The sequence below is a fragment of the Gymnoscopelus braueri genome (genome assembly GCF_963280865.1).
Source record: "Gymnoscopelus braueri genome assembly, chromosome: 24".
NCBI classification, from domain to species: Eukaryota; Metazoa; Chordata; class Actinopteri; order Myctophiformes; family Myctophidae; genus Gymnoscopelus; species Gymnoscopelus braueri.
In genome coordinates, this window is record NC_137626.1 from 30,878,994 (window position 1) to 30,891,136 (window position 12,143).

At 41.9% G+C, this 12,143-nt stretch overlaps 1 protein-coding gene across 2 annotated transcripts in view; it reads right to left on the bottom strand.

Annotated features, from left to right (window-relative positions):
* LOC308080835 (FERM, ARHGEF and pleckstrin domain-containing protein 1-like) overlaps positions 1-12,143 on the bottom strand; it is an 82,930-nt gene that overhangs the window by 67,528 nt on the left and 3,259 nt on the right. For both annotated transcript variants that reach the window (XM_080422861.1, XM_080422860.1), the window contains exon 2: positions 8,635-8,850. In XM_080422861.1, coding sequence (XP_080278987.1) covers positions 8,635-8,808 — 174 coding nt within the window. In that variant the 5' untranslated portion in view covers positions 8,809-8,850. The remainder of the gene's footprint in view (positions 1-8,634; positions 8,851-12,143) is intronic.

Genomic DNA, 12,143 nt, shown 5'->3' on the forward strand with positions numbered 1-12,143 from the left:
TTTAGTACAGCAGAACAGTGGTCAATGACCCCTCTCCATTTCAAAAGAAACAAAGAATTCAAATCAAGTAACACCTTGTCTATTTAGAATCAATGACGGTCGTTAACAAGCCATCAACGCACAGCGAGTGTGAACGACCCAGTCAAATCTATTCAGCGTCTTAACGATGGTGGTTGAACAATTAAGCAAAACTTCAACAGGCGTTATTGGAGAGATGCATTATAAATAGGCCTACTATAACTGGATATTCATAATCATTTGAAGTAATTCTGTGCATGTGATTAATGTGGATCTATATGGACAGTTGTGTATAGATGCCTAGCTCCACAGGTAAAACCAGAAGCATCAGGCCATAATTGATAGCCTAATTTGTTTTATGTAGGCAACAGTGTAGTTGTAGTCACTGTAGTTGATAATTAAAAGGGCAGAGTGACAAAAGTTTTAAACTACTGGTTACCAAATATTCAACTTTCTTCAATCTGACCAGGATTCAATGGGTTTCCCACATGTAAGATGAGAACACTATCCATTCTGCTACCACTACTACAGATACACTGTGCATTTAGCAAGACTGACTACACTACAGCAATGTTCTAATCAATGTGGAAAGCAAAACATTGGACATATCAGTTTTAAATGTCATGTTGTATTTGATGGGGAGGGTTAGGGGTGTCAAGAATTTCACAATACGATACATGTTGGGCATGATATCGATATGATATATTATTAATGTTCTTTTCTCAAGTATCATCAACATTGGCCATCATCTTATAAATAACGTTATAAAGCAAGTTAGAAACAATTACAAAGTGCTTTGTACACACAAATAAATACATTTGTGCAAGCTTAATGGAGAAGTGAAGTTCTCACTAACTATAAACCCATTGTTTCAGAGGACAGATAGACACTAATATAACAAATATAATATAATATAAGACTGCATAACTTTAATTCCACAAACATCATATTTTTGTCATCTGGACTTTACCAACCAAGTGCAGCCTAGTTATTTCCAACAGCTAAAAAAAATCTATAATACCAGATACAGTAAGTACACAGGGCGGGCGGCAGTAGCTCAGGGGTAGAGCTTTTGACCGGGTAGAGTGAACTGGAAACCGCATGGCTCCCATAGTGAGGGAAATATGTAACAAAAAAAGGCTCAGTTGTTCACTTCCGGCAGAAAGTGTGAAAATTTGCATATGGCATGTTTGAAGTATGCCGATTTCAAATTTTGCCGGATCCAAGCACTTTTCCCATGGGATCTGGTCGTAAAATGAGAATTAAAGATGGCCGCCAACGTTTTTGGTTCAATTAGGTTTTGTATTCCAATCTTTGACACCTCATCACTTTTGAATGTGAAACAAGTTTGTTTTGATGAAATCCAAATTGTAATGCAGCAATACTTTGACATTTTCAGTTTCTGTAGATTAATTTAGCAGATTACGGTCTGTTTTTATGGCAAATTTGATTGAAACCAGTGTTACTCCAAAGTGCTTCATCTGAGCCTCATGATGTTGGTGTCTCTACCTATGTTTTCAGGGGTATTCTTTCACATGAGATCATATTACTGGGTTCACACTTATTTAATATTTTTGTAGCAAAACTAATTCTTCAAAAATAGCATATTAGATGGTTGACAGTGCATGTAACGGACCATCAGGAACTTCCAAATGATTCCCCAGATACCCATCGTGAATTTGTCAAGGGGAACTTTGTCATTGCACAAGTTCTCTGCTTTGGCACACGATCAGATGCATGAACAGCAGAACGCTATTGTGAAAGGTGATGGCGGAATTGTTGTAATTACTGAGAACTAGACCATACCCGGTGAAGGTTATTGCACGTCCTGTAGCGCGGTCCCCCCGCGGGTCCCCCTGCGGCACCCCCCGCGGTCACCCCCCCCCACGGGCAACCCCCCACACACACCCCCGTCGCGGAACCCCCCGGGTCCCGTCGCAAACACACACACACACACACGCAACGTTTAGCGCGAGTCGTCTCGTGCGCGCACACACAGAGCCAGCGTGTGCGCACACACACGGGCACATGCGACGCATGCGCAGTTCGTACTGTACTGTACTGTACGTATGGTACGGTACTGTACTGTACTGTACTGTACAGTACTGTACTGTACTGTACTGTACTGTACTGTACTGTACTGTACGTACTGTACTGTACTGTACTGTACGGTCTGTACTGTACGTACTGTACTGTAATGTACTGTACTGTACTGTACGGTCTGGACTGTACTGTACTGTACTGTACTGTACTGTACTGTACTGTACGGTCTGTACTGTACTGTACTCTACTCTACTGTACTCTACTGTACTCTACTGTACTGTACTGTACTCTACTCTACTGTACTGTACTGTACGGTACTGTACGGTACTGTACTGTACGGTACTGTACTGTACGGTACTGTACTGTACTGTACGGTCTGTACTGTACTGTACTGTACTCTACTGTACTGTACTCTACCGTACTGTACGTACTGTACTGTACTGTACTGTACTGTACTGTACTGTACTGTATTGTACTGTACCGTACCGTACCGTACGTACCGTAGACGTTCCTTGCAACACACAAACAGTTCCTTCCGTACATTGCACGAAAGTTGAATGAGGAGTCTGTGATGCGTGTTGATGTGGTGTGGGACACGTAAGGAAGGAACCAGGCTTGGTCGTGGCATCGGCATACCACTCCATGTGACTGAACAGACATCCGTGCCACGAAACTGGAGTAGCTTCCTTCGAGTAGATTCCAACAAAAAGACATTATTCTGCTGCTCTAGAAACAATGGTTGTTCCAGATGGGAAAACACTTCTCACAACCTATGAAGAAGCCCCCCTTCTGATGTTTCTCAACTTCAACCATGTACATACACATGAAGAGGCTGATTCGCGAATGTTGCTACATGCCTGGCACGCCTACCAGCGGGGGAATAAAGTGAACGAGGCACGCAAGCAGCTATTTGCTCATGGAAATCGCAAAGTGGAAAATATTCCACCCACAAAGGAGGCACTTCGTCATGTGAAGAGAGCAGTATTTCAAGCTGGTCACATCTGGGGACAGTCCCAAATTGCCAACCCAGAGATTCCTTCACCTGCAGATTGGGGATGGGTGAAAAGTTAGGACGATGGCTGGTGTCCATTTTGGACGGTGATGGCAGAGGTGGCGTCTAAAGGGTGTCGAGAGCTGATCAAATGCATGTGTAAAAAACGGTGTGCTGGAAAATGCAAATGTTTTGCGGCTAATCTACCATGCACAGAACTTTGTGTTTCTGTTCAGGACAATGCTTCCAAGAAGAACAGAGTAGGACAGATTAAATAAACAAGTTAATGAGAAATAAATGTAACGTCCTCCCGGTGGGGGCTCCTCACTGGCAGGTGAGTCAGTAGAATACAACAGCAGTGACAACACACTGTGTGTGGGGAGGAATCAATTGGCATAATGATATATATAACAATTCGATAAAAGGGTGTACCAAACTTTTCTCAGTTGATTCTTATGTGTTTTTTCCCGTAGAATCCATTTCTGCCATGTACATTTTTGTATTGTGCATAATTAATTAGATAATTCGCATATTTGCAGCAAATATGCTAATTATCGAATTAATAAGTCAGACGCTTTGGTCTGACTTCTTGGATCCGGCAATTTTTGAATTCAGCGCCCAAAAATACCCCTAGGTGCAAAATTTCACACTTTCTGCCGGAAGTGAACAACTTTTTCACATATTTCTCCCACTACCAGTTCGATCCCGGGCTGGGGCGCTCCCCCAGAGTTAGTGTCGAAGTGTCCTTGAGCAAGACGCTGAATCCCTAATTGCTCCCGATGAGCAGGGTGGTGCCTTGCATGGTTTCCTCCGCCATCGGTGTATGAATGTGTGTGTGAATGGGTGAATGTAATGCACAAACTATGTAAAGCGCTTTGGATAAAAGCGCTATACAAATGCACCATTTACCATTTACAGTATAATACAATCTTAGATTAGATGTAGGCCTATTTGAGAGTGCAGATGCATGTCACATTAACGAGCGTCAACGAGCATCAGCTGACACACAACACCTCCCCTCTGCAGTGCTTTAAACTGAAAGTGACTGACTGGAGTCTGTTTCATTTCTCTCCAAAATACCTTGAATATGATGGAGGACATGATTAATAATTACTATGATTATGATAAGCTTTACATTTCATATCATACAGTAAAAACTCCTAACTTTCACCGGCAAAAAAAAAGAAAGTGTTTTTTTTTTATTAAAAAAACAATTAAAAAAATATTACGATACAGTATGACATCATGACAATACCTATCATCACATTTTAATACCACGATAGGCTATATCGTGACACAATATATCGTGACACTTCTAGGCGGGGAGGGTTACTCTTTTTTTTGTAATCACTTGGGGAGGGTCATTGATTTTTTTTTTTTGTCAAAGGGAGGGTCATGGCATTTTAGATCAGGGCACATACATTTCCTCCATGCCCCCCCTTATGTAAATTTCGACTGGTCCCTTAGCTCTATTTTATACCTAGGCTATTTGAAAATAGCCGATCTACAAGCTCACAACACGTCGCGAAGCGACGCGTTGTGAGCTTGTAGATCTGCTATTTTCAAACATTTGAGTACTTTTACTTTTGGTACTTTAAGTACATTTTGATACCAATACTTTTGTACTTTTACTCAAGTACTTCTACATTGCAGTATTGATACTTTTACTTAAGTAAAACATTTGAGTACTTTTTCCACCACTGCGCTCCACACAGCAGCAGCAGGTGAAAGCAATTCACTTAAACGAGGGTTGTGTTGCGCACCAAAACTGCGCGAAAGTAGGTCAAATCAATCAATCTCTCTCTCTCTCTGGGAGCAACAACGAGAAACAGTGAATGTAGGTTTTCATAGACATGGTCGCTTGTTTCTCTCACATAATCTGGCAACACCGACAGCCCTTTGTTGTCACTGCCACTGCTCTGCCAGTCGGCTAAAAAGCTGAACATGTTCGGTCGGCTCTGGGTCGGCCGAAAAGGTCCCGACGGACCCCTAACCGACTGGCCGACGGACCCCTAACCGACTGGCCGACGCTTCCCGAAGCCAAATCGGCCCAAAGTCGGGCCGATTTGGATTGGTCTGGAGCCAGCTTTACATCCAAGTCACAACATCAACTATACAGTGTGTGTGTGTGTGTGTGTGTGTGTGTGTGTGTGTGTGTGTGTGTGTGTGTGTGTGTGTGTGTGTGTGTGTGTGTGTGTGTGTGTGTGTGTCCTGTGTCTGCTGATTAACTCTAGAGATGACCTCCATAGATAAGCCGGTCTGGATGTGTGTGTATGATAGGGAGGAAGTGTGAGAGGGGGGATAGGAGACTCATTTTAAGTGTTTCTCTCTCTCTCCCTCAGTTGTCAAACTGTCCACACAGTCACAGCACCACGGCGCTGACTAGTACCGCATACAACATTGGTCAAATGTCAAGTTGTCCACCCACAGACCCAATGACTAGTGCCACATACGCCTTGGTATTTTTACCACGGCCAATTACTGCAAGCCCCACTGGCACGTCTGTTAGACAGTCACACACTGTCTGCTCTCTCAAATTTCATGAATATAATCACTCCACATTTCACTGTACAATACAGAGCTTGGTGTTTCAAACACATGACAGCACTTACTGGGCCTGAACCCAAATGTTTTTTTTTATCAACCTGATGTCTGACCAAATTAGGGCAGGGCAATATATTAAATTCTCTAAAATGGTTAGTTGATAGTATTGAAACATTCATTACATACGGCTTAAATATACAGCTTTTCATTGTATATTTGAACAATGCGAAGGGAAAATAATTCACGTTTTTTTTGGTTCCTCTTTGGCATCCCTATTTTGGGTAGGTCATTATAGTTGAAGATTTCTGGAAATAAGAGACACATTAAGATTTGGAAAAATTTGATATATTCAAAGATATATTAATCTTAAGTAGTTAAAACATGACCTTACCAGTGTCAATATCTAATTGTTTATTCACCGCTTTGGCAGTATATCAGCCCATTTCCCCATTAATTACTTACTCTTTAGTCCATGACCGTCAAACATACAGTAATTGCACGGCTAATAAATCATGTACGTTTTATTTAGTTTGTAAAACAATCTAATTTTCATGCATTAAAATGTTATTAAAATGTAACTTTGACAAAAGATCACCATGCAACAAAGTTCACCGTTTTGGATTACCTATCTCAAGCAAGTTTCAAGTTCCTGCAAGTGGATTTTAATATCACTCTCAAATGAATGGATTCCAGTGGCTTCCTCAAAAATCTACAAACCACAGAATGCTTTGGAAAATGTTCAGCAGTAATGGCAAGTACACCCGTGAGTTATAGTCAATGGGTTAAACATGCCAGACCACCGGTATGGTCCTTTAACCTGAGGTATTCACAAGCCAAATGTCGGTACGCTACGTTCATTCATTTATACTTCATCGAATGACGACGATATCTTTTCAATGTTGCTTCTTTTTTTTGGTCGACATTGAACGCCATTCAACAAAACATTTATTAAGCTTTAGGAAGTTTAGAGAAAAAGTAGAGAGAGATATGGAGATGCACTGAATATCTACCTTTGGTCCGTAAACATTATGATGAATAGCCAAAGAAATCTAAAATGACACAGATGCGTTCCTGGTCTTAAAGGGTTAATCATAATGCATAGCAAACTGGGGGTCTTTGAAATGAAAAAGTCTAAGAATCACTGTTCTAGACTGTACGCTCCATGCCACTGGGGTTTTACTGGGGCGAACTGGCAGGGAAGAGGACGCCTTTCTATAAACGACGACAGGAAGTCATGGAGATGCTGGGAAAAACATGTGCGCTCATACACAAACACACTAAATCTTATAAAAACACACCCACGTGTGTGCAAGCGCTTGAAGGCAAACATGTGTGTGTGTGTGTGTGTGTGCGTGTGTATACACACGCACACGCCCTCTCATTAAACGTCGGAGTAAATGGTGTCTAGGTCTAATAAGGGGACAAATACAAACGGAAAGACAGAAGGTGAACGAGAGAGACGGAGCAGAGGGACAATAATGACAGACAGACAGACAGACATGCAGAGAGACAGACACAGACCAGTGGTGTAAAGTACCTAAGTACATTTACTCAAGTACTGTACTTAAGCAACATTTTGAGGTATTTTTACTTTACTGGAGTATTTACAATTTTCAGTACTTTTACTTCTACTCCACTACATCTCAAACATCTTTTACTTCACTACAATTATTTGAAAACTTTAGTTACTAGTTACTTTGCGGATATAAATGATTACATTATAAATCATACATTAACCACTTTAGCCTTATTTTATATCTAGGCTATTTGAAAATAGCCAATCTACAAGCTCACAACAAGTCGCATCGCAACACGTTGTAAGCTTGTAGATCTGCTATTTTCAAACATTTTTGTACTTTTACTTTTGGTATTTACTCAAGTAAATTTTGAATTCCGGACTTTTACTTGTAACGGAGTAGTGGAAGTATTGAAGTATTGATACTTTTACTTAAGTAAAACATTTGAGTACTTTTTCCACCACTGACACAGACAGAAAGTAATGAACGCAGTGTTTGCAGACTCCTTATCAACATTCCCTCTGGTTACGGAGTTTCTCTGGGTGTGACGTTCCCAGACAGGAAGTCAGCCACGCTCCCACATCCTGTGCGTCTCCTGAGAGGCAAAGCCCTCAAGGTGAAAAAGTAAATATTTGGGTATCCTTCCTCTCGCCGCATCTGCACATTACAAGACCGCCACGTTGAAATGGCGTGTTGCGGTCACGCTCGCACACACAGACACCACACCGGTGCAAGGCGCAAAGGTTCATTTCTCCCCAACACACAGATATAGAAATATACATACATATTTATTATACTGTATATATTGTGTAGTATCCATCAATAGCTTGAATGGATCCCTGAGATTCAAGGGCTATTGCAACTAAATGTGTGACCACATAGTGGGGGTAAATTGTAATTAAACCTTAGATGTTGTTCACATATTAATGTATATTTCAAAAAGGATTGGCTGAAAAACATACTATATTTAAATATCTTATTGATGTAAATGTATGTATGTAAATATATGTCCTGGTAGGACAGAAAGTACCTTCAGTACTATGGACAGTTGGTAGGAAAAACAACAAGGGCTTAAGATGTAACAACGGTTGTATGAATTCTGGATGGCTGCCCGAGAATGTTGCAAAGCACCATCTCTGATGGCCAGAAATAATAAAATAGAACGAACAGTACTGGGGGAGTTTGCCATCATCTCTCTCCTGAGCTGGTTTCAAGAGCACTAAAAACGATAAAACTACACTGAACACGCCATGATTCCATTACAACTCTAGAGAAGAGACATCCGCACACAGCTGTAGCTCCAAAAAAAGTTCACTGTGCATTGCAATAACAAACAGGTACACAACATTTCGACAAAACAACCTGGCCTTTGTTACTTATTTTGTCTTGCACCAGCGACTACTGGATGTGCACAACATACCTCTTTGAAATCCATTATAACTCAACAGACTTAAAAAGTGAATTAATATAAGAAGTGAAATTTACTAGCAGAAATTCACATAAACACAAATAAACCCTTACCGTTATCTGGAAGACTTCCTGGGTATCATCCAGCATTTGAACCCTGACAGACACCGGCCGCCCCGGGGGCTGGGCTGGAGGGTGCAGGCCGGGCTCCAAGGTGGACACCCCAAAGCTCTCGGGTGCCCCCAGCCTGTGGCCGGCGACAGAGGGCCTGTCAGCAGGCTCCACCATGGTCACGCTGTCTGTCTGGCCTCAGGGACTCTGCTTCAATGTCTGGAGAGGAGAGAGGGAAAAGAATGAAGGATTAAACCTCAAGAGCTTTGTGTATAGGTGTGTGTGCATAGTGTGTGTTTCAACTGTCTGCAACCCGCTGTAAAAAAAAAAATGCCACCTGGAATCAAAATGTAAGAAGGGGTATAGGGAATGCCAGTGAACACCACTACATCCATTGTGCCTGAATACAAGATTTTATTTATAACAATGTTCTTGTTCAGCCCACCACTGACATACAACCAGAAATAGTGCGGTGCAGCTGACGGGAGATATAATCCAGGACTTGTTTCACTGTACCAGGTGCTGACAGGCAGAAATGCCGGACACAGCACTAGGATATGATGGAGCGTGTTTAAAAGCTAGCTTAGTGAAACACTAGACCGCATATCGGTCCAACCAAGCATAGCGACAGATGTTATCAAAATGAGCATTTATCCCACAGATAAATGCACTGATAATACCACAAAACTGAGGTTAACTTGTGATTAATTTTTAAGAGCTACGATTACAGTAGACATGGGATTCCAAAACCTTTCAATGCCAAGGACCCCCAAATAGCCACAGCCTCTGGCTGCAGCCCCTTTTGTGAAATTAATAATTTGTAGACATTGCTGTGGTCAGGCGTTGGTCCTGTAGTCTATAGAACATCTACAAACGATAGAACATCATATGCTTCAGATACAAACATTGCCCACCAGTGTAAACCTTTTAAATGAACACGAGAAAAAAAGGCACCGTAATATATTCATATCAAATCCACAAGAAATATATTAATCTAATCAACAGCTCCTTGCAGGAATGTTGTCTGTCATATCATCTAAAACAGTGGCCACTAACCCTGGTTCTTGGGGAGCCACGTACTGCTCATATCTATCCATCAAGGATCACTAGTACTGCTGGTTTTCTAGTCTACCAGGACATCTGGTACTGCTGTTTTTCTATACTACCAGTAACCAGAACCCCTAGTACAGCTGGTTTTCTTTCGTACCAGGACCTCTAGCAGTAGTCTTGGGGACCAGTGGTTCCCGGGCCATGTGGCTCATAGGTCAGGAGCCCATCTCCTGTTTCTGTAGCATGAGGCAGATTGATGTACAAGTACAGTCCCTGGACATGACACGAGTTTGTCACAGGAACTTACCTCCAATCCAACCCTTGATGCGGAGTGCTAAGCAGGGAGGCTTTGGATAACATGTTTTATAGTCTTTGGTATGACTCAGCCAGGAAATGAACTCTGACCTCCTAATCTCAGGGTGGACAATCCAACCACAAGGCCACTGAGTTGGTATAGTAACATACTGTAGTACTGATATATGGCCTCAAGTACTGCTGGTTTTCAATCCTGCCAGCATTCAATTGCCGTTCCAGGTTCCAACTAGTCGCTGACAGCTAGAATGACAAGGACACCAGCAGCAATTGAGAAGCAATGAAAGTGATTTTTCCTGGTAGGACGGAAAACCAGCAGCATATGGGTCCCTGTGGATGAGCGTTGGGGACTATTAAAATAACATATGGTTTATTTCAACTTTAAAGGCTGAAGAATGCGAGTTTAGTGGCCATTTGTGTTTTGTTAGTTTAATAAATCCGCAATAAATGTTGTGTTCATTCAGTCTCGGGTAATTTGCCTTGTGCAACATAAAACCACAATCCCAAAGTTTGATTGGTGGGGGCTGAGTTTGGGAAACACAGGCAGGTCTGTCGAACTAAGACTTGCATGCATGCATGCATTCCCCGAATGAATATATATGTCTTAATGTGCATAGCTTAGTAGCTACACACTAAATCACGATGAGCATGCAACCGCGTGTGTGTGTGTGTGTGTGTGTGTGTGTGTGTGTGTGTGTGTGTGTGTGTGTGTGTGTGTGTGTGTGTGTGTGTGTGTGTGTGTGTGTGTGTGTGTGTGTGTGTGTGTGTGTGTGTGTGTGTGTGTGTGTGTGTGTGTGTGTGTGCGCCGTGTGGCGTGCACGCTTACACTCTAACATAATGCACACCTTAGTCTGGCTAAAAGCAGGCGGGATTCCCCAGCCGCACCTTCACCATCACTGGAACAGTATGTTTAGAACCAGTTCAGACTTGACTCACTAGGTCATTCATTCATTCCTTCTCCTCTAATCTAAACCTGCTTTTACAAAGAGGTGCTCATTAATAATAGCGTCACGGGACAGTTACATCACTTTCTGTGTTGGTAAATTAGTATCTTCATGGTTAATAACCATGATAATGCTACTATTATTATTCATCTCCGCGCTTCTCCTTCACACCAGTGCTGACGCAGGCCAGACAATAGGTATGCCTCTCAGACAGTTGGTGACATCACGGCTGTGGAATGTTTGGGAAGACAGCCACTTGAAAGGGGCAATGGGATCCCACCATCAAGAACACACACACACACAGCTTGGGGCCAGTCCTTTAAATAATTATCAGCACGATCTACAAATCAATGCTGAAGCTAATAAGTAAGCATTGAGGAGATACCAGATGTGTGAATTGGTCTGTGCCTATTTAAAACCCTGACAGCTTCGTTTCGTTCAAGCCAGGACACATGGAAGACACTCCTCTCTTTGTCCTCATGTTAGCATGAAAACATACTCCAAATAGCACTGAAAACGGAAGTAACGCACAAGGAAAATGTCAAAGTCTCCTTTCTTATGCAACACATATTCACTGATGAACAGATCTTAAATTTAAAGGCTATAAACATTAAACTCTATACCCTTACGGGTACATTTTTAAGACTTTCAGAATTAGCCTAAAATGATCACTCCCAGATTTTGTACACCCTTTCATAGTGAGGACCAATCCAAGTGCAATTTATTCCCTCCTAAGCTCTTCATCAGTTTAATAATACAACCATTGAAGACACAAACTCAGTTTACCTTAGATTGTCCTCCCCTCCCAATAAAAAACAGTAGCCTAACATTATGCTCCTCCAGGCCAAAGAGACCTCAGTTAGAAACTGGATACAGGCCATGGAAGTAACTCAACAATAAAGAAAGCTGACAATCAGGTTACTCATTATACCTGCGGGAACGCGCAATTGTTCCACTCTGTAGGGTCTGCTATTTCCCCTGCCAAATGTACAAGAGCTCCATTACCTGACTGAGAAACAGCTCGACAGATAGACTGGATAGGTTCATAGGTTTAATAATGTGTGACTTGCATGTATTGTAATGCAAATCATAAATAATAATACTTACAATGCTTCAGTCAGATTTTTCTACATGCCTCTTCTCTTCTCTTTCAGAGAGCATGAGGTGGCAAGCAGTTTTTACAGCTTTGCCTAATAATTCACTAAC